We start from the raw sequence: 24,845 nt of genomic DNA, 5'->3' as shown, positions 1-24,845 counted from the left end.
CATCTCAGGGGGAGTGTATCAAATGAGGGTGGCTAGGCCCTAGTAAGTTATAAGGTTTGACTTTTGGCTTATCTTGTTGGTTTTCTGTGCAGGATCATGTCTGCAGGCAGTCCACCACGCAGGGTCCGTTAGAGGACTGTGGAAGATAGGGCTGAAATCCAGGCCAAGACTATGGACCGCACAGTCATTGCTGAGCGGAACGTCATCCGGTCTGATATAATGGTGCCACTGCTGGACAACATTCATGCCATTATCCAGACGTACAATTGAGGATATCTACATAGCTGTGCCTGTGTGGTGTACACCAGACTGGTAAAACTTTTCTACGCCAACCTGGAAGTGGTGTAGAACGATGATCGTGGATTGGTGCTTCAGTCCATCGTTGCAAGCCATATCATCATTGTTGATCCTCAGGTCATCAGTCACATCATTCGAGTCCCAGTGCTCGAGATTTCTGCCAGCCCATACAATGAGGTAGTGCTTCCTCCTTCCCTGGATGATCTCAGGGAATTCTTCCATGCCATTCCCCAAGGCAAGGAGCGTTCTACCTCCATCAGGATTGGTGCCTTGTCTCCCTCCCACTGCATGCTGGCCAAGATCATTCAGCAGAACATCTGGCCTGTTGCTCGGCGCAATGATCTAATCCTGAAACGGGCCCAGTTTGTCTATGCAGTTCACCTTCGCTTGCCTTTCTGCCTATGCAAGCATATTCTGGGTGTTATGTTGGACGCCCGTGATGAGGGAAATGTCGGTCTCCCGTTTGGCTGCCTGCTCACTCAGATTATCCTTCAGTCGGGAGTCAATGTCACTGGCGAACCGAAGATGAAGATCCAGCAGCCCATCAGCAAGCAGACACTGATGAAGTCCAATGCGCAGCTGCGGAGGGATGACTTCGATGATGAGGTGCCCATAGCTGCTACCATGCCTGTTGGATTTCCAGATATGGCTTTATCCTCCCAGACCGTCCCGCCATCTGAGCCAAAGGTCAACTATTCCCAGATCATGGAGGCCCTTGCTGCCATTCAGGGGGGGATGAGCAGTATGCAGCTAATTATGTCCTCTATGCAGCAGAAGATACACTCCATCAACCTGCGTGTAGAGCAAAACCAGCTGGACCTTCAGGAGTGCCTAAAGTTTCATCATCCTAGCAGCAGTGATGATGAGGATGATGCAAATAGGACTATACCCCTGCCTGAGGATGTTTCATTCCCTCTTGTTTTGTTTTGTTGTCTTTTTGTTTAAGACTTTTGACTTATGTTAAACTTTTTGACTTATATTACTCTGTTTTCCGGGTCCTTCTGAGACCGTTAGGGGGAGTAATTTTTATTACAGTTGATTTTTATTACTCTGTTTTACCCTTTGTCCCTTTGTGACAAAAAGGGGAAGTAATTTTTGTATATGGACCGGGAATGTATTTCCAAACCGGTCAAGTGATTTTTGTCCCAAAATTGCCAAAGAGGGAGTTTGTTAGTATTTTGGCCTCATTCTGGACAAAATCACTTGTGTGTGTAAAGATGCTGTAAACAGGGATTCCACTATTCAGAGCACTCTCAGAAGACTTTACACTGAGTGAAAGATCGAAGATTTTGGTTCCTTGTCAGCCGTCCTAACGATCGAGTCATCCCGTCTGGACGCACATCTGACCACTGTTCCATCCGTCCGGACGACGTGCCATACCGTCCGGATGCCAGTCAGACCAAGCATCATCAGTCCAGACGACGTACACTTCCGTCCGGACCCTCCACTGTGTCGAGAAGTTTCTATCCAGCTTGCATCCGTCCGAACGTTTCAGCAGCCCGTCCAGACGCCTCTCGGTACTCGATCAGTCTCAGATTCTTTCCAAGTTCTGATAAAAGAAAGATCGATCAACCGTCCGAACGATGTGGTATCCCGTCTAGACACGCGTCTCCTTAAGGCAAGAATCGCAATTCAAATATCACCGTCCGGAAGTCAGTCAGCCTTGGTCCGGATGCGCATGCAACTAATATGGAAATTGCCGATTCGACTTCAACCGTCTGGACAACTACCTCTCATGGTCCGGACGCACGTATAGCAGATATGGAAATTGCGTGTTGAAGTTTAGCCATCCGGACGCTCATCCCCCATGGTCCGGATGCGCGAAACCTTATAAGAAAATTATTTGCAGCGGACGTGCGACCGTCCGGACGATGTGTCATCCCGTCCGGACGTGGCTCTTAAACAGGAAAGATTTCTCAGCGAAATTTTTGAAAAATCCTGTCGCACAGTTGTCCATCCGGACGGCCATGACCACCGTCCGGACGGCGCCCAACTATATTTTGTCTGACGCTCATTTGAGCCCCCAGCCTATAAATAAAGGCCCTTGGGCATTGAGAACTGCAAGAATTCGGTGTTGAATTCCATAACTGCTCAGAGACGTGATTTTTCCTCTGAAGCCATTGCAAGTGTATTGTTGCTGCGCTATATCTGAAGTCTATCTTAGGGGTTGGCCCTAAGGTAAAGGATTCCATTGAAGACCCCTTCAGGTAGGAGACCTGGTTGGGAAGCGTTCGTGTTGGGTTACACGTCAGAGAGCAAGGTACGACCACTGCATCAGGTATATTTGAGTGTTACTATTTTGTATCTAGCTTTGTCTTCTAAATAGTGGAATTCCTGGGTTTGGCTGCCCCAGAGTGGTTTTTCTCTTGATTGAGTTTTCACTTCATCAACAAAAATCTTTGTGTCATTTACTTTCCGCTGTACTTATTTTTGTTGACACTTTGTGCACACACTTGCCTTTTATTTAGAAGTCAATTTCAATTTTCACACTTGTTCATTGTTCTCTTTTGCTTCATTTTCCTTTTTACAGATCAATTATTCTTCATATCAAATGGAATAAAAAAATCAAACAATTTCTTGAACTCAAACCATTCCCTCGTCCAACTCTATTTCACCTTCACCTTCAGCTCTGTTGCTTTTGCAATGGGTTTTTTTTTTTTTTTTTTTTTAAAGATTTTAATAAAAAAAATTAATTTAAGGTTATTTGGCAAAAGAAAAAAAATCTTAAACGGTGTCGTTTTAACTGACGTGTAAATGGCTATATGGATAAACGGTGACTCACCTTAACATACGTTGCAAAACTGGATGGAAAAAACACGGAATGACCATTTTCAAATTCGCGAAATTAAAAACTTGAGTGAATCTTTATTTTTAAAAAGTGAAGGATTTATTTCAAATCTCGCATTATCTCAAGGATTTATGATACATTCCCAAAAAAAAAAAAAACTACACTTAACCCCCCCCTCCCCCCCCCCCCCCAAAAAAAAAAGTTTCACTCAAATTGCAATTTTGTCTCCAAAGTGAAAAAAAAAGTTACAATGGACCCCAACCAAGTTTTCTAATTTTGCAATGTAGCCAAGTCTTTCGAAAATACCCCTAAAAAAATCAATTTTTTTTTTTTTAAAAAAAAAAAAAAAAGGCTAAAAAATATCCCCAAATGCTCCAAAGCCACCCCCAATTTTGTTTTTTTTAGTTGTTTTTTTTTTCAGTTTTTTAAATATAGAAATTGATATTTTTAGGGGTATTTTCGAAAGAATTGGCTACATTGCAAAATTATGAAACTTGGTTGGGATCCATTGCAACTTTTTTCATTTTGGAGGCAAAATTACAAATTAGATTAAACTTTGGAGGGTAAAGTAGTTTAGTTTTTCCAAAAAAAAAAAAAGGTAAGTTAAATACATGAGATATTAGCAACGATGTGTCGTCGCTAATTTGAGTCAAATATATTATTTATGGATGATTTTAGCGACAGCATGAATGTTGTCTCTAATAGTCAAGTATTAGCAACGACTTTGTAGTCGCTAATAACCACTACAAAAAAAAAAGGGCACTTTGAGCCGTTTCTTTGGGAGCCGTTTTCAATTTGAAACGTTTTCATTTTTTTAAAAAGTTTCTAACTGGACCGTTTTTCTAAAACCGCTCCAATTGGAGCTGTTTAAACTAGAAATGAGTCGTTTTTTAAAACGGCTCTAATTTGAACCATTTCTACAAAAGTGGCTCTAATTTGAGCCGTGACTATTTAACGCATCAATATTAATTAGAGTCGTTTTTAGGAAAATGCTCTATTTTCAGCCCTTTTTATAAAAAAAGGCTCCATTTTCAGCCCTTTTATAAAAACGGCTCTAATTGGAGCCGTTTACAAAACGGCTCAATTTTGAGCTACTTTACAAAATGGCTCAATTTCCAACTGCTTTATATAAATCGGCTCCATTTTCAGCCCTTCTATAAAAAAAAAATAAAAAAAATCTCCAATTTTAGAAATTAAAAACAACACCATTTATAATAATTCTAACCATATATAATAAAATATATATATATATATATATATATAATCACAACGCCCAAAGGCGATAAACAAAGCCCGACCAGACAAAGGCCATCGAAGTGAACTAGAAATAAAGAATCTTTAACCATAAAACCAAAAATAAGCTGGCTTAAAACAGTTAAAAAAAGGATAAAGTGTGAACACGTACAAACAAGAATATACAAACAAAAAACAAACAGAGAACCCGGCATACCGGTTCCGGGAAAGAAACAACCGCCGGAGTCAGCGTGTGTAAAGCATGCACCTTCTCTGGGAACCCCTTAGCGATGGACGACCTTCACGAGCTTAGATCGGCACCTTCCGAGACTGGAGAAAAGAGTTGTAGCCTACACGCACATAAAACAGAAAATCTAAACCGCCGGCGCGTGTGGGTCACACACTGACCAGAGACAAACCACATGGCCTCATTAAGTGACCATCTTGACCAAAAAAGGCCGGCTACCGCACCTAGACAGTTCTTGTTGGATAAAATCCAACCGAGTATAAAAGATCAGACTTGGAACATATCTCCACCGAAAATCCACCAACACCCACCGTTCTCCACGAACCAACACCTGAAAATCACTGCTTGCAACAAGAAAACAACAGGAAAAAAAAAAAAAAAAAAATTGTTGAAGAAGAAGAAGAAAAACCCAATTAACAACCTCCATCAATTGAAGCACCAGGAGGATCAAAAACTTCAATAGCCTAAAGGCTTGGAGACAAAAATCACCATAGCTTGCCTTAAAGGCTAGGGGGAAAGCACCAGCACTAGGAGGGGATCGGAGATGTGAAGCCTCTCTCTCCCCGGCGAACAAAGCTTTTAGGTTTCTCTCTCTTTGTCTAGAAACTTCATACGTTCTCTCTCTAAAGAGAGAGTAGACTACTTGGTTAGTATGGCATTATATGTATATACAATATATATGTTATACATGCACACACATACATACATACATATATACTAATTAAACATATTAATAACTAACTATATATATATATATATATATATATATATATATATATATATATATATATATATATATATATATATATATATATATATATATATATATGTTTTGTTTTGAAATTACTTATGGTGATATGTCGTTTATGATTGTAGGTAACTTGATCGGTTTGGGGTTGAGTGAAATTATATATGGTGATATGTTGGTGTATTTGTTATTGTTTTTGTTTTAATGTCTTGGTGTGTACATTAAGGCATTGTTTTTGTTTTAATGCCTTGATATGGTTATATATGAGTTTATGTGAAAGGAACTATCGTGAAAAAGACATTTTGAGTTGTTGTGAATGTAGTATTGAATTTTGTAAATGATGTAAGTAAATTTTGTGTTATCGGTTGGACTTGATCGGATTGTGATCATAGGTAACTTATGTATTATGTTTTGAAATTACTTATGGTGATATGTCGTTTATGATTGTAGGTAACTTAATCGGTTTGTGGTTGAGTGAAATTATATATGGTGATATGTTGTTGTATTTGTTATTGTTTTTGTTTTAATGTCTTGGTGTGTACATTAAAGCATTGTTTTTGTTTTAATGCCTTGATATGGTTATATATGAGTTTATGTGATCGGTTGGACTTGATCGATTTATGATCATAGGTAACTTATATATTATGTTTTGAAATTACTTATGGTGATATGTTGTTTACGATTGTAGGTAACTTGATCGGTTTGGGGATGAGTGAAATTATTTATGGTAATATGTTATTGTATTTGTTATTGTTTTAGTTTTAATGTCTTGGTGTGTACATTAAGACATTGTTTTTATTTTAATGCATTGATATGAAGTTTGGGTTATATATAAGTTTATATATGTGAACAATATGTTTGTTATTAGGTATTTTTTTAAAAATATTAAAAATATTTTATTTTATTTATTTATTAATTTTAGAGCCGTTTTAACACTTAAAACGGCTCTAAAATTATATTTTAATTATTTTATAATTTGGAGCCCTTTTAACACTTAAAACGGCTCTAACAATATTTTTTAATTATTTTTTAATTTTAGAGCTGTTTTAAGACTTAAAACGGTTCAAAAATTATATTTTAATTATTTTCTAATTTAGAGCCGTTTTAACAATTTAGAGCCGCTTTACAAAACCGCTCAAAAAGTTTTGAATCGTTTTAACAAGCATCTCAAGCCGGTTGGAGGAGCTTTTATTGAACCGGCTCAAACCGTTTTGAGACGCTTTAGAAAAGCGGCTTAAAAATGTTTGAGACGCCTTATAAAAGCGGCTCAAAAAGTTTGAGACGCTTTTGATTAAAGCAGCTCAAGTTTGAACCATTTTATGGAAAAATGAATCAATCCGAGTTTTTATTACTTGAGGTGTGGACCGTTTGTAAAACGCCTCAAAAAAAAAATGCTCAAATTGTTTAGAGCCGTTTTTAGGGCTTAAAAGGGCTCTAAAAAAGTGGCTCAAAACACCGATTTTTTTGTAGTGAACGTATGTTATTAGTGACGACTATTGTGGTCGCTAATAACGTTTGTTATTAGCGACCACAAAGTCATCGCTAATAAGCTAAATATTGTCAACTTGTCGTTAATACTTTTTTTGTAGGAAAAGAATTTCCGCCACAATATTAATAACAACATATCAACGACAACAAAATTGTCGTCGCTGATGTTGAAACTTTTTATGACATTAGCGACGACCCCAAAATGCCGTCGTTGATAAGTGACTAAAAAATTGGTCGCTAAAGACCATTTTTCTTGTAATTAGAAACGTTATTCAAATATTTGCATATATAGGCAATCATTCCCTCAAGGCTCAAACTATATAGCTTATAATCGGTAGTTATTTATAGATTAGATAGATGGACGGCAAGAGAATAACCCCGTGGGAAAACCATATTAAGTTCACCCTAGCTACTTGAGCTTCATATTTAACCAGGTTTTCGAAGTTGAAATCGTAAATCCAAGGCGGCCGGCCTTGCCTATTCTCGGTAATATATATTCATCATAGACAAAGATTTCTTTCAAATTAAGTTGAGCCGGATGTGAATTATGCAAATGCGCGCTTAGTTCAGTTTGAGTTGGAGCACCATCTGTTGGATTGGACACGTGTTTCTTCTATCCTGTTATGAAACGTATATATGTTCTAATTTAAATGGGTTAAACTCTAACTAAAACTGAAATCAAATCAAGACGGATGAATTAAAAATATATATTCTCTTAAAAACTAATTAACAAGTTCAGATCATATATTATATATATATATATATATATATATATATATATATATATATATATATATATATATATATATATATATATATATATATATATATATATATATATTGCATATTTTGGTAATCTAGAAAAGTTAAATGAGTCTTTCAATTATAGTGTTTATTTGCCCATTAAAAAGTTGAAAATATCATTTATACAAAAGAAAAAAGAAAAAGAAATGGAAATGCTTCGTGGTAATTAAGCATGATATGAAATTTACTATTCCTCTTCATTTATAATCGATCACTTATTAGTACTTTTCCCCCATTTAGATCGCTAGATTGGCCCGCGAAATTGATGAATTTCCAATGTCATTTTCGGGGTAATTTTGGGGATTGTACATATTACAACTTGCACTGATCAGGGAATACTTCAAAATATTAAGGTCAAATTTGGCAAATCGGAATGGACCTAAGAATATTAATTGAAATAGTTGCTCTTAATTATTTGGTTGCACATCATTATTTGAAAATAATTATTTCCTTAAAATGATCAGGAATAATTATTTCCTTAAAATGTGTCCTAGCAGTTAGGGCACATGCATATATGGGATGAAGTTTTTCTTTTGTATTTTTTTTTTAAAACAAAAAATTATTTTTGGATGTGTATATATATATATGGTTTTTTGGGAAATAATTTTTAGAGCTCGGGTATTTAAGAATTTTGATTCAATTTCAGTGAAAAAAATTAAGTCATTCATGTGTTATTACTAAACAAAAAAAATATAAATGGTCATTCCATTCCATTTTCTTATATTCCTATTAATACTCATTCCTATTCCTAAGGAATCAACATTCCAAAAGTCTACATACCCACTCAAATTACAACTCAATTAATTAATAATGACCCCAAACTTTAGATAATTGGGACAACCGGACAATGTCTCGGCCCTAGTAGTACTCCGAATTACCTAAAAATGACGTACATTTTGGATACCCATTCCCCAAAACTCCAATCAAAGACATTTTGGCAGTGGCCTTGTTCACAATCTTATCCATTTATACTGCATACATTGCACATATACATTAATTGTCACATGAATCAGATGCGAGACCACATCGCATTCCGCCGCTAAATCATTTTTTTCCGTGGCCTCTTTTGTTTTGGGCTTTTAATTTCACGTGCAGTGGCCAAACAAGAGGGAACCAGCCGCCCCACATGCTGTTGAGATGTTGTCTTCTTATATTCAGGCATATACTTATGGCACATGCATGTTAGTTAGTTAATATATATGGTCCTATGGGAGCATATATGATGGCCATATATGGGGATGTTAGCTACGTATAGCTTTTGCCTAAAATCTTTGACACCTTTTCTAGCTACGACTGTGTACGTACGTCTTCTCGAGAATTGAAGGATATGGAAGAGAGCTTTGAACAACAATTTATCATATATATGTATATATACAATGCTTTGGAGTTGGAGAGAGATGTTCATTAGATAAGGCTTGCTTCTTGTAATTAATTAAGTTTAGATTTGGCTTCCTTCTTGCTAGTTGTTAGGGTATTCCTCCCATGGACGTACGGGGATGATTTGTGCAATAGGACTTTCTCGTTACACCATGTTAATTAATTAAATTACCATTTATTTTAAAAGTTCAAGTGAATCAAGTGATCGAATAGGAAATTGTAAATTTAATTATTTAAGTAACACTTTAACGCTCCTCACATGTGGGACCAGACAACACGTGGACTATTTTAATTGAAAATAGAGGATAAATTATAAAGTCAATGTTCAAACTCAATTAATGTTAAATAGTCACTTATTTAAACCAAAAAAAAAAAAAAAAAACTTAAGTTAATAGGAAATGACGAATTTAATTATTTAATTAATACTTTAACACTAAAGTTACGTTTGATACACAGAATAACTATTCCATTAGAAAAAATAAATAACTTTTATTAGGAATGAAAGAATGTGGAATAGAATAGCCTTTACAATATATGATAAAGATTTAATACTTGGAATAGTCATTCCCTTATAGGCCATGAAAATGGCTATTCCAAGGCGCTATTTCATATATTCTACATTTTTCAATTTTTAATAAAAATTATTCTTTTTCTTTTTTTTTTCCCAAATAAAATAGTCATTCCGCGTATCAAACGTAACCTATATAATAGGTTTGCTCTATTGCACTATAATAATGCTTCCCCGAGCCTTATTATACTACAATAGGTCGGGCAACGTACATACCCAAGAGCGCGCCAATCCGGATTCCACCTGTTCAAATAGGTGTCAGACAACCGAGTAGGTGTAACGTGGGCTGCTGGCATGCACCTCCTATATAGCTTTTGTGTAGTCCGAGGTCTTAGCTATTGGATGTAATTCTTCTTCTTTTTTTTCTTTATTTTTTTGTCCTAATCGATATATTTAATCTTTATTTGATTGATATGTTTGGCCCTTTTCAATTGGTTTGTATTAGTATGTACACGAACAGGAGTGAGGTTAAGCCTTGCTAGGTTTCTGTACGGATTTCCATGCTTTTCTGCTTACATTGATATATGTGGCACTCAATACAAATAACTTAATTATATTGCGGTTACATAAGTAATATATAATTCAGTTTTCGATATATAAGTTCAATGGAAATATAAGAAGAAAAATAGGATATATAGTATTTACTTGCAAATGATATTTAAACCCATACAACAAGAAGAGGTACTGAAGAAACAGTATAACAGAGAATAGTTGACCAATTATGTAAGGAAAAGCAGGTTTGAGAAATGAGAAGTAAGCATATATATGCCTATGTGTCTAGAGAATGGCAGAACAAATATGGGATCGAACTCAACTAGGACATCTTCTGGTTATGTCTCGATCTAGATGTCTATCCATATGAGGGAGCACAGGCAATGCAAGCAAGCAAGAGAATGGCGGAGGAAGCGCCGTCCTCTTCGAGATTGGAGCTGCTTCTCTTGAACTTGCTAGCTTTTCCTTTGTTGCACTGCATATGCTTCTGAAGCTGTTGCTGGTGATATGGCTGCTGTGGTTGCTGCTGCTGCTGCTTCCCCTTCGTGGCTTCTTCTACTTTCGACACCATTTTGCAAAATTAGAGAACGTGTGGCCGGATATGTTTGAGAGACAAAGAGATCGATAGAACTTGTGCATGGAAAACTGCCATACATGCATCTCCTCATTTTATAGCCTTCAGTAGTCCAAAAATACCCTCGGATTCTCCCATTTATTCTATTATTGATTAGTATATATATGAACATGGTTGGGATCTCCGAGTCCACAGTTACTCGATCCACTTCCTAATTCAGATATAGTGTTATGTTATCTCATGGATTTTAATTAGGGTTTGTAATATTTGACACAATTTATGAATTCGATACGAACTCAACATAAAATTAGGGGTTAAAGTTAAGGAGTTTGACCCATTTAATTAAATGAGTTAGATTAAAATTGACCTATATAATCTTATAGAACTTTGCCTGTTTTTATCGTCACCATAACATATATCATCATCATCATAGTTAATGCAAGGCTATGCCAATAAGGCGCATTGGATTCTCTTTGAATGCCCTATCATTGACAAATGAGTTGGTATCTTCTTAGCTGGTATTAAATAATTTAAATTAACTAATAAAACAATTAGAAAAAAAAATTAAGAAATAAATAGTACTATATACTTCAGAAATTTGTCTCTTAACATGCATAAAAATATAGGAAAGGGGATATATAGCACATAAACAGCCAACTGCTATCATGATCAGACGTAGAAAATGATTTTGATGATTGGATTTATATGTTAAAAGTGTCACAAGATCTGTTGAGTATAGATTTGTGAGTGAAAATTAAATAATTAAGTCTCACACCAAAAAATATATCATAAAAACAAGCAGTTAATATAACGCAATTAGACTCAAATTTATTAATTACTTAAACCTCTTAGTTGAACAGTGTCTTGATATATATATGTCAAATATTATGATCTCGTTAAAAGAAATTCGACAAGGCAAGTGTGGATAGAAACATATAATAAAAACCCATTAGCTTATCTTTTTTTTGGGTTGAATGGCGTAGGTCTTTAATAAAGAACTCCCTAAAATATAAATCAACATATGAAATTATAGGGGAAAAAAAGGGCATAATTGTTGTATTTTGCAACTCTCTGCCCTGATAAAAGTTTGCCCAGTAGTACTTGTCGTTACTTTGTTAGTGGTAGAGCCCTACATGTGCAAAGCCATGTGAGCATGTGTCCATGTTCTCGTCCGATCTTCTTGCATTACTGCTTCTAGTTTGACTCGCCTCCAGAGGGCCGAAAGTGTGTTCTTCGTAATCTGTCTATAGCCAAAATTTCTTTGTTTTTTGTGTTTTTTTACTTCTCTTTCATGTTTTACCCTTATTGTTGGTGCTAATCATGCTAGCTAGCTAGGTCGGCTCCAAAATCCAATATGTCTAGTACTAAGTTTCATTGGCTTTTGATCATTTTAATTAGAGTTAGATTTAGGATGAAAACATTTCACTCTTGTCGAGGTTCACGCACATATTCTTGAAGAATGAAGTGGAGTAGTGCAAGAATTTTCAATGTATTGCTTATTCAATATTCATGGATGTATTAAGGAAGAAATAGTAAACTAGCTAGAGGTACATGATCTCCATTTTGTTTAATTTGAATGGACTCATGTAGTCATATGCCATTTAACCCCAAAAGAATGAAAATTGCATTCCTCTTTACGAAATAATAATAAATTCTTTGTGGCCGCACCCGCGGCAAAGCCGAGTCTTATCCGATCCGTGTGGAGGCCACCTTGCACATATTCGGATCGAGTTTGCCCTTTAAGGGTAAATACACAAAGTGATCATGCCTTAAAGAGTTTCCCGTCATCAAAAGAAAAAATAATATTAATAATAAATTCGATTTCTTATTTCTTATTAAACTCTGACCTTAATCTTAACAACTAAAAATAAATATTCAAGGTTCTTTAATTACCTTGGATGGGAATCGGGTATAATGAGTATGCAATTGAATGGGTACGTAATCTTGCTTGTGAGGGGGCACTCGGACATAATTATGTGCAAATAGGTGCTCGGGCAACCTAAAAAGTGTCCAAGCAAAGTGAGATTCGGACAACCTTTCACATGAAGCTATTCATTATACGTGAAATAAACAATCTCATTGCACATCTCGACGTAGATCCCTCTACATTAATATATATTTTGGTCTTTGGCCTACTTTAAAGCCATATCTTCCAAACAATGCATTATCATAATTAAATCTTTCTTCACTAACTAAATAATATTATATCCCCAAGGATTAGCTCATTCGGTTGAGGACCATACCTCATGAAGCGAAGGTCACTAGTTCAAATCTCTTATCTTCCTTTCAACTTAAACCAAACCGCTCCTTATTGGTAAGATCATTAATCTCAGAGTTGATTATAATCAGAAATTATTGAGGACTTCTAGCGTCATTAATAGCAATAATTAATCAATTATATTGGTCATAACACTTGTAGCAACATGGTCATTATTATAACCCATTGTAGCTCCATTAGGTTGGAGTGTTTGGAGCAATCATACCACTCCAAATATACCATTCAATAATTAGTAAGGTTAGAACCATCTTTTAATCTTTTTAAAATTAATGTAAATTTTAAAATTATTATTGAATCAAAATTCAATAGCTAGCGCTCATCACAGATCCAATAGTAAAGTATTGCATTGGACCTTAATCCTGATTTTTATTACAATTCTCTTTCAAACTTACGGAACAGACCAATTGAGTGTCACATAAACTGTCATGACAATTTGTAAACATTATAAGTGTTATGTAAAATACCACATGACAATTTACATTTTAGTAACTGGCATAATAAATGTCGTGCAGACTGTCACATTAAATTTTATATATATATATATATATATAAAGGTATAGAGCACCAGACCAAGCATTAATTGATTTTTCCTGTGAATATTATCAATGAACACTAATTATTGTTTGGGTATTAGATTTTTTGAAATTAGAATTCACTTCTAATTCATTGAGTAAATTTAGAGATTTGATTTTGTAAGATAAAATTTTAAAAATTGTAAAAAAAATTAAATAAAATATAATTTTTTTTTAAAACAAAAATAGATTAGAATCAAAATTCTCTTTCATCACCAAACGAACGTGGTGCATGCCAAGATTCATTAAGAAGATGATGATTGATCTTTGTTGTTTTTTTTGTCTTTTTGATAGAGACAAGGAAGAGTGATGTAGGGGCATGAGCCCCATAATTCTAGGCATGCAGGGCCATAGCTTTAGAAAATGGGATGTTGGCCATTCTGAAAACAAGTCTTTTCTGTTAGTCTGACCATTCAATAGGTTTCATAGAGAACTTCATTGACCCTATTGATGAAGTTTGGTCGATTAGATTCCATTATATATATATATATATATATATATATATATTATTAAGATATTTTTCCTTCGTCAATTGGTTGATCTTTCCTTATTATAGGGACCCAAATATTCATGGGCCTTACAGACTGGATATATATCTACTACTGTTCCATTTATTGATAATGACACAGTTTGGTTGGCCTCCTGGCTCTATGATTGATGCATACCTTACATAATAAGATTCCCAACAGGACTGGGTTATTAGTCTTGCTTTGTTTTCCTTTGGAAGCATCTCAGACAACTTCTATATACAATTGTATGCATAAATTGAAATTTTGTGGTGGGGTGATTACTAATAAGAGTATTTACATCCGGCTCAATAAATTTATTATCCATTTTAGTTTTTTAAAAAAAATTATTTATTTTAGTTATTCATTTTTTTAAAGCACCTACAATATTTAGCTCTCTATTTTAGTTATTCATTTTCACTATTTTATTTTAATATTATTTTTCAATGATTTATTTATTCTTTATTGAGATAAGAAAGAATCTTAGAGATTAAAAAATGTTTTATTTTTACATTTGGTGAGTGAATAATACTCACCAAAGCACGGTAGCAGCTCTCCAAACTGTTGAACCAAATAATACAGTTCCTTTTACTCTTATTTTAGGATCTCGACCAACCAAAATAACATTTGGTTAGCTGGATGAAAATGTTAGTAATTAAGCCTAGTGTGCACCCACAATCATGCCATATTCTATTATGGGTGTTAGGTTCTCATGGGAGATGTCTTTTGATTTTGATGAATACAAACCTTTCAAAGGGTTGGATCTCTTTAAAAGGATATCATGCAACTCTTAGAAGAATTGCATATGTTGGGAAAGGGGAAAGGGGAAGGGGCACCCTAATCAACTGAAATTATCACCATTTTCATTTAAAGATCCTGAATAAATTAATTTTATCCTCTTTGAATATATGATCTTGTTAAATCATCAATCATTCTAAAAGCTTAAGCAAATAGAATAATATAATGAATTTAATCATTTAATTATTATTATAATATTCTCATCCTGTGCAAGGTCAAACTCTATTTTAAAAAGTGATACCCAACACATTGAATATTTAACTAAAATGAAGGGTAAACTATAAAGTCAGAATTTGAACTAAAAACTTTTATTCTAATACTAAGTCCAAAAATTTAAAACTGATAGAAAATAATAAATTTAATTATTTAAAATGATGGATTTAATCCCTATCAAAATTTCTCGAGTGGCTAAGCTTAATTTTAATAAGATGAAACCTAATTTTTTAAAAAAGAATTAGGGATTTGGAACACGAAATTTTGAAACCTTAAATGTTGTTAGAATCTAAGGCCACCATTCAATTATAATATATGAGGCCAGAGATTCAACCTCCATGCATCCACATAGATTACATATCTGTTGGCCAGCTCAATACACTCAGCAGTTTACACAATCCAGTTGGTTTAATTTATAAGACAATTGAATGATTAGCAATCATGCTTACGTTTATTTTATTCATAATTAAAGCTCATACATCAAAATTAAAATAACTTGGCATTTTAATTTCTATATACCTGCCAATAAAAATTTAAACCAAAAAGGGAAAAGACATTTCGGATCAACCTTCTTTTTTTTCTTTTTTCTTTTTTTGGCAAGATAAGGATTACATTAATTGAAATGTTTGAAATGCATGCTGCGTGGTGGGTTTGGTAAACTGTTGTAGAAGTCTTTTGGCTCTTCTTAAAAAAAATATAATAAATAAATTGAAAGCTGTTATGGTGGTACCTCCGCCACGGGCCGCCACAATGGCGGCACCTTGTTTACAAAAAAAAAAACAAAAAAAAACAAAAAAAAAAAATCCAATTATTTTATAAAAATATTTCTCAATTTTTTTTTTCAAAATTTTATTAAGCAATTTTTCTGTTGTGGATGCCACATACAACTCATTTTTAAAACGTGCCCTGTCAAATCAATTTTCAATTTCTACATTTTACAAAACTATTCTCAACACTCAAAGTTCAAAATATTTTTCAAAACTTTACCAAAATTTTTTCCCATGAACTAACAGTCATTGTCAACATGCCATCACGAACTGACACATCGACCAAAAGAGAACATGCAACTACCATTTTTGTACCTTTACCCCCTGTCCGTTAGGGAATCTCTTTAAATTGGACGGAATATTCAATTTTTAGACTTTGAATTTTGTTTAAAGACAAAAATACCCTCAAACAGTAATTTAATAATATATATATATATATATATATATATATATATATATATATATATATATATATATATATATATATATATATATATATATATATATATATATATTAAAAGAAAAGAAGAAAAAAAAGAAAAATAGAGCAATGGCAGCCACCCCCTCTCTTTTCTTTTTCCTTTTTTTTCTTTTATTTTTTTTAATTGTTTAATTTTAAAGTATTATATATAAATTTGAAACTTGAGTCAAGGCATTTGAGTATTTTCACTAATTTGATGACGGAAGGAGGGTAAAGGTACAAAAATGATAGTTGTAGGTTCTCTTTTAATCGATGTGTCAGTTTGTAGTGGTATATTGACAATGACCGATAATTTCTAGAAAAAGATAATTACACCTAAAAATTATAACACTCCTAATAGCACTCAAAAATAAATACAAGAGCAGCAGAGGGAAAATTAGGAACAAGCCAACAACAAACAACAGAAGAACAAATGGGCTGATATGATATAGAACAAATGGAAAATGGGCAATAGAACCAGTCGAAATGAAATTCTTAGGAGTTAGGTCCAACTTGCATGATGTGTAAATGGTCTTGGTGATGGATTTGAGTTAGGCCCATCTAAGAATTTCTTATTTGGGCTGTCTTAGGTTCATGGACCGGAGGGAGATTTTCAACCAATTTTTTTGTTCAAATATTAGTAAATTTGAATGGCAAATATGAAAAATTATTATAGAGCTCATTTGCTCGAATAGTGAGATGGACGGCTCGAGATCTATTTAAATAAATTGGTCCTAGAAAAACTTTCTCACATTTATTGTTCGAATTACTAATAATTTAAATAGCAAATTACTGAAAATTCATATCCAGATATCTAGACTGGACTCCTCCAATTTTCTCTAACCATCTAGTCCAATACCCAAACCAATACCAGTTATGGAGGAATGCCAGTGAATATGGTTGGGGCCGTTAGCTGAGTACTGTTTCTCTTCCTCTTCTTCTTTTGGGTCAATTACAATAATATCGGTGTAGATTTTGGTGGGTTGACGTCCTACAAACTTGGGCCATTGCCCCCAATTAGATCCCCCACCCCCACCCCCCCCCCCCCCCCCCAAAAAAAAAAAAAAAAAAAAAAAAACCCTATAGAGCCCAAAACCAAGAAAAACAAAAGAAAAAGGATTGGAATTAAATGGTCCTTACATATTTTCTTTTATAGGTAATAATTTTTAACATATGGCATGATTGGAATTAAATATGAGAGAGAATGTGATAATCTTCACTGATACTGAAAAGACTAGAGCAAAGGTCTAAGCCTATTGCTCTAAAGGGGGTTCAAATTTATTTCGAATATGTAAAATCAAATTAGTCAAAAAAATATTCAAAAATAAAGTAAATATTCAAAATTTTAATATAACTTCATCACAAATACATAATAATATAAACTAATAGCAAAATAAATTAAGTACAATTAATAAGATCTAAGAAAAATGAGTACTTTTTAAAAAAATTAACATTATTTTGAAGGAGTTCTTGAAAACAAACCAAACCAAACACAATCAGGTGTTAGTCAAATGTTACAAAATAATAAAAACAAAAAATAAAAAATAAGTTATTTAAAAATAAAAATAAAAAATTGTTACATTTTAATTAGTACTTTGATTGAAAAAAGGCACACATAATTTTCCACTTTGCCAAATAAATTTCAGTTCTACTACATTTATAAGTTTCGCCCTTACCTCTTAATTAATTTCAGAATTATTTTCTTAATCTGAACATAACATATTTCAAATGAAACAGCCTAAAACAAAGTCAGAATATAAATTGATTATTGATGTGACTGGCACCTATAGAGAAACTATAAAAGCAAAGTCTTTTATTTGTCTTTTTGTTTTTGTCTCCATTCATGATTTTATTTTATTTTTCCTTCTTTTTGTAAAGTCTTAGTGCTGCATACTAGTTTCTAGAGGGTTCTATCATCTAAGATTATAAAGATAACTTTCTACATTGTTCTAGTTGATTAGAAGATGGATTTTTTTATTATTATTTTTTGTTCGTTAGCTAATAATTTCTTTATGCTATGACTTTATATTCTTGTCTATAAACTAGAAGATCCGAAGATAAAAAGGTTCTAGTAAAAGGTTCTAGCCTATATAATACAAGGCTTTATAAAATTCTTGGGTTGTCATGGGCCAAGGTAGGTCGTAGCTCCGCCCTTACAATTAGGCACTTGAAGCCTTGACGGCCAACACTTCACACTCAATATTAAAGATCAGAGGCAATCTCGATTGCAAGTACATACAAAATTTTTATTAATGCTCAACTAGTTAGGCAAGTCTGTCAAAAAAAATTGAAGAGCTATTGCTGAGGATATAAATTGGGAAAAATATATATTAGCCCCTTAAACTACCACTCTTTCTCCGGATGGCCCCCCAAGCTACCAATGCTTAGATTTTGGCCCCCCAAACTACTACTTTCTGATTTTTTGACCTCATCCGTCCATTTATGCCGTCAATTCTAAACAGAATTCTGAAAATATCCCTCCTACATTTTGAAATTCTCACGGTTAAGAGAGGGGTATTTTCGGGTTTTTGGCCAATTTCTGTTAGAATTAACGGTATAAATAGACGGATAGGGCTAAAAAATCAGAAAGTGGTAGTTTGGGGTGTCGGAGTGCAAGTGTTGGTAGTTCAGGGTGCTATCCGAAAAAAGGATGGTAATTTAGGGGCTAATATATATTTTTTCCATATAAATTAATTATAGGTGGATTTCACTCTATTAGCCTTTGTATGAAAGATAATCAAGCCATTAAATGGAAAACAATCTCAAGGATCTTTCCCACGTGAAAAATATACATCCTCATCAATTTCCAAACGGTCAATAAAGTGATATACAAGGAAATTCAAACCTTATGTCCCAGAAATGTTAGGTAAAAGACCCACCCTGCAACAACCGAAAACACAAAATAAAAATGACTCGTTTGTTGGTTCTAAACTTCTAATGATGTGTTCTTGTTTAGTTTCGAAGTAAAATGATATATATATATATATATATATATATATTAATATCTCAAAAAATGTTATAGTTACCAAATCTTTTATTAAGAGATGGGTACCAAAATGATGTAGAACTTATTCATTGATACCCGTATTATTATTTTTTTTATTAATTGTTTTGATCATTTCCAATTAATAAGCTCTACATTATCTTGGTACCCATCTCTTGATAAAAAATTTATTACCTCTAACATTTATTTAATATCTCCCAAATATTTTATTATGTTTATTTGGCGAAGTCTAGTAGTTTTTGGATCAGACCTTATTAAAGAAAATGTCCAATAACTACTAAATTCTGCTACGTAAGCATGATTAGATATAGGATATTGATGTAATTATAACATTGCTCTAATTTGGAAATCGTTTAAACCTTTGTCCTGTAACGCATAGGCAAGCTATATGAATACATGCGTAATAATTGTGAATCATAATTTGGATTTTTTTTTTAAAAGAAAAAAAAAATGTTTTTTTTTTGTTTGAAGATAAAAAAGAAAAAAAAAAGTGTTTTGATATAATATAAAGATTAAAAAAAAATGCTGAGATCTAAATGTTAAAAGTTTTTTTATTTTATTTTATGTTTTTAATTGTTTTTTAATAATTTTTACCTACAAATTCACTCCTAAAAGGACATTTATTTTAGCATATCGATTTGTCCCAAAATTTAATGGAAATGGAACAAAGCAATTTTATATTATAAATTTTTTTTTGTTGTATTTAAAAATGTACATAAAGTTATCTTATGGGTTAAATACATTTTAACCCTCCAAACTACCACTCTTTCTCCGGATGGTCCCCCAAACTACCAATGCTTAGATTCTGGCCCCCCAAACTACCACTTTCTGATTTTTTGACCTCATCCGTTCATTTATGCCGTAAATGCCAACAGAAACTGGGTCAGATAAACATAAACTACTCTTATAGAGTTGTATTCTATGACTATCCTATCACTAACTACTATTAATAAAGATAATACAAAACTATTAAGGGATATCATACTATCCCTTTATTTCCTACTTAAAGATAGACTCTAATAGATAAATAATAACTAAATAACAAAGACACATGACTGTTTAAGAGTTCTTTTGTTCTCGTCCTTTGTCACATTTGATACGTAACAACGTGATAAGATATACAACATTAAATCTGTGAAATTTAGTATGGACCAAATCCTATCCAAACTTCATGGGCTATAGCTTATTCCCATTGTAATGACAAAACCCATGAAATAAAAAGTTAATCATATATGATCATAATGATAAGTGGTGGTAATTACATAATTTAAACATAAGAGTAAACTTACTGTGGGTGTTGCGGTTTGGGAAGGGTTCATACTTCATATCCCTCATCGTGCCCTTTTGCTGTTATTGTCTTGTGTGGCCGCAAGGGCTGCATCATTGATTCCCATTAATGGTACCTTTAATAGATGCATTTCTTTCTTCTTTTTTTCTTTTTTTTTTTTGTTTTGATTTTGCCTCTTCTTAATAATAATACTATTTAATAAATTGTTATATAATTACTATACAGCTTGATAATGTGATGATAAAAATAATAAGTACTTTAAAAAAAAAAAAAAAATTTATTGTCACGTCAGTCTAATTTTATAACAGTGTACTAAATATTATTACCCAAAACATATAATATGAATTATATAGAAATCGGGCCAAAAACATCATCTCAAACCAGGTCAAAAAAAATAATATCATCATCCCAAACTGGGCAAAAAAAAAAAACTGTCAGAGGCTTAGGGTGCGTTTGGAATTGCGATTTAGTAGAAAAAAAAATACGATTTTAAACCAAATCACAGAAAATGAACCGTTTGAAAACTGCGATTTTAAAAAATTGTGATTTAAAAATACAGAAAAGTACTTATTCAAATCGCAGGCAATGTGATACTTTTTTGAAAATACAGTATTTTAAAAGGCTAACCTGCAATTTTAAAGGTTAAATTAAGATTTTGTCAAATACTTAACTACGTTTTTAAAAATTAACTTTTACAAATTACATATTTTAAAATCGCTATTTTGAAATCGCACTTTTTAAAACCAAACTCAAACGGATACTTATAGCCAATGAAAACTTCTAAACACCTGTCAGCCAATCTGGGCCTCGAATCGTGAATCGTGACGTGGCCAGCTAACAGCCTCGACGCTTTTTCTTCGCGAAGAATTGCAGTTCCCTAGACCTATCGTTAAAACCGACAATGACCACACTGCCTCCCTGCATTTACAGAACCTACAGTCTCTGCCATTTGATCTGATTCCCAAACACTGAGGCGCCACGTCAATAGAAAATTAACACCTCAGGGAACTGATCTGATCCTAAACAGATATCCTTGAGGTTACTTGAATTCAGTTGAATTTAAGGTTAAAGAAACAGTTAAAAATAATAATAATAATCCTGTTAGGAAGATCAAATAAATCTTCTACTAAATTGTTTCGTATTGCAGGAGATATTGACGAAAGAGTAATTCAATAAAGAAGGCTAGACTATTTTTTTTTTTTTTGCCCACTTTTGAATGTTACGTGATTTTTCAAATTATTATTGAATTTAAAATTATTATTATTAAAATTTGATCCAATAATAATTTTAAAGCTACGTGATATTTGAGATGATACAATGCGGCTGGTCCAAATTATTTTAGGTTTTTTATTTTATTTTATTTTATTTTTAACTCAAACAACAACGTTTGTATATTCAAAGTTGTCTGATATTTTCAAATATTTGAGGTTTTCTATTTGACATTTAAAAGTAGACGTTCATCTCTTGTCGAAAGAAAGAAGAAGAGAACAAGATATCATGTATGGCTTCCAAGCAATCTATAAGCGCATTGATTGCTTTCTCTCACGGGATGTTATGTTGTGGGCTCAGTTCAAGCTTGTGGGTATGGTGGTGCTGGTCATAGCATTCAAGGACGATTCTATTATAGAGTTCAACAAAATTTCAGAAATATACTTCACTTGCTTGTTTCACAATGTCAATTATAGTCAAGAGGAAATCAATTCCATAGAAAGCAAGATCCTGAACGAATTGGGTTAGAAGCTTATGGTCCTGTTAGTACAATTTTCGATGTGATAACGTGTCGCTTAGTAATTCACCCTTCGCCTCGATCTCTGCAAAAATAACAAGTAATTTGTCGAGGATGTCGACTACTCCCACTTTCTGATGGCTAAGTCAATTTGTGATCAACAATTTTGAGAGTATTTTAGCATAGTAAACTCAAAGATTATAGTGTAAGTTTGTACCTGCGGTTGCAACCTTTTTATAGCCATACAGTTCTTAGATTACTGGAATGTTCCAATGTTTTATTAAGAGTCTGATTCATAGATTGTATGGAATCAGACTTATCTTCCTGGGAGTCCAATTTGAGTAAGATACCACCGCCTGTACCCATATTTTGTGGGATAAGGCTCTATCCCGGGAGATTCGGGATAGAGCCCTTCTTCAATTTACTAGGGTTTGAGTGGTCAAATCCTATCCTGTAAATCAATATTATAGTCTTCAAGTGATATTTAAACTGCTTCAAGATAATACTGAGATGGATTTTCGAGATGTTCGTAATCCGAGATAATTGCTTCTTGAAACTTAGCAACAACTATCCGAGACGTTTGTTCCTGAGCGGGTTGGGCCAGCCCGATCGATCCAGTTGGGCCTCCAATTCGAAAATGGCCTAATAAGCTTTGGGGAATGATAATTTTCTCAACAGTTCCGATAATCCACATTTTTTTGCTTGAATTTCTTCGGTCTTGTGGGAACCCCAATTGAGTGTTCAAGAATTTGGTGTTCTTAATCCAAGAGAATGTATGGCCATTGGCGTGAATGAATTTGGCGGGGAAAAAAAAAGAAAAAGTTACACCTACTTCTTACGTATGTCAAGAGTGAATTTGTTGAGTTGGCTCCATTTTTACCAAGCTTGGAGTGGGGATAGTAGGGCTAAGAGTGGAGATAGAGGTGGTTTTAAGGGGTTGAAAGCCGGATAGCTTTAAGAAGAAACGAACGTCAACGGTGTCAACTACAAAACCCATCAAATGTTTGCTTCAGACAACTTTAAGTATAAAAACATTGTCGTTTGAGTTATAAAAAAATAAAAAATAAATAAAAAATCTGGGTCATACATTAAATCTATAGAACATCTCAGCCATTCCTTTATTTTACAGCTTCTGTGCTGTAGTTTTAAACTATAACACAAAAGCCGGATTCTAAGAACTCTAATCCTTCTTATAGCATTACTCTTAACAAAATGGGCGGAATGTCGATCACTATTTCAAAGTTGGTTACCAAACATGCCAATGAGTTAGGTTAATAGTCACCGGGGCTATGTAGCCTATGTTGAAAGTCAAAAAAACACAAATCAAACTCTTAAACAAAAAACACAATGGAGCCCCTCTTAACTAAATTTTAGAAACTATTAATTGTATATATTAAATCATTAATTATCTTAAAAACTAACAAATAAAACCCAATTTATAAAATGTTTAACTAAAATAAAAACCAAACGAGTAAGAGTTCAAAATCACAGTTTTTGTTATGACACAACATTAAATTATTAATTATTCAAAAAAAACTTAAAAAAATAAATTTAATTAATATTTTAACAATTGTTCATCATCAATTTAGACAACGTATATACTGCTCAACATGAGATTTAATTCACTTACGAAAGATTTAGATTATTGTGTATATTTTATTAAGGAAAAATGTTAGATTTATAACTTTTTTACAAATTATTGACATATATTAGCTATAACAACCCGCCTTTTACAAAAATACGTAAGATAAAATTTCGAATTTTCACGTATCGTTAAGACATCAACACTAACGTCATCAGAGTATAAATTAGCAGCAGAATATAATTTTTCTTTTACAACTTAGGAATCATAGCACGTTGAGCTGACTGAAATACTTCTAGACATTCATTCTTAAATCATTTAACTATACATTGAAATAAGTGTTACTGATAACACTAAAAACCTACATGAAAAATTTATCAAATACAAGTATTCCTCTAAGTATACTATTTTACAAAAGAATACAAACATTACAAGGAAATCATCAGTTACACTAATATCAGCTTTAACTCTTCAATGCTAACGTAATCCAATCCCTTAATTTAATAACCTTTTGTACCTGCATAATGGACTACTGCCCATATATAAATATATGGGTCAGTCTACTGCTTTCAATAATAGAATGAATATGCACTTATTTATGAAATGCAATACAATGAATATATAGCTCTATGATTATATGTATATGCAATTCATGTTCTGCAAGCATTAAAAGAATATAAACATAAGGATAAAGCAGTAACGTGACAGTTTTAATACAGTTTTAACCGCATATTATTATATCTCATATTTTTACTATTTTAATATAATTGATTAAAATATCAATTTAAGTCTGTTTAGAGTATAGTTCGTTTCATAGCAAATTATCTCAATAATATCATATCACTGACAATATTATTATATTAAATAATATTGTGCCAATAATAAATATTATATAATAATATTATATACCCATAATATTATTAATTAACTCACTTAAATAATCAGCCTGTCTATTTCATAACTCAGTAATATTTAGTAGAGTTTAATAACATTCTTAGCTGCTTGGTGTGAGTTATTGCATGAGTTATAGCATGC

General features: G+C 33.0%; 2 protein-coding genes across 2 annotated transcripts in view; one reads left to right on the top strand and one right to left on the bottom strand.

Annotated features, from left to right (window-relative positions):
- Positions 1 to 24,845, top strand: part of LOC133874840 (glyceraldehyde-3-phosphate dehydrogenase, cytosolic) — a 39,294-nt gene that overhangs the window by 8,586 nt on the left and 5,863 nt on the right. The window lies entirely within an intron of this gene.
- On the bottom strand, positions 10,165 to 10,679 carry LOC133876443 (uncharacterized). Its single transcript, XM_062314723.1, has one exon. The coding sequence runs from the start codon at positions 10,611 to 10,613 to the stop codon at positions 10,401 to 10,403; it is 213 nt and encodes a 70-aa protein (XP_062170707.1). The 5' UTR covers positions 10,614 to 10,679; the 3' UTR covers positions 10,165 to 10,400.

The sequence above is a fragment of the Alnus glutinosa genome, chromosome 8, assembly GCF_958979055.1.
Source record: "Alnus glutinosa chromosome 8, dhAlnGlut1.1, whole genome shotgun sequence".
Lineage (NCBI taxonomy): Eukaryota > Viridiplantae > Streptophyta > Magnoliopsida > Fagales > Betulaceae > Alnus > Alnus glutinosa.
This window is presented reverse-complemented; position numbering and strand designations above follow the sequence as displayed.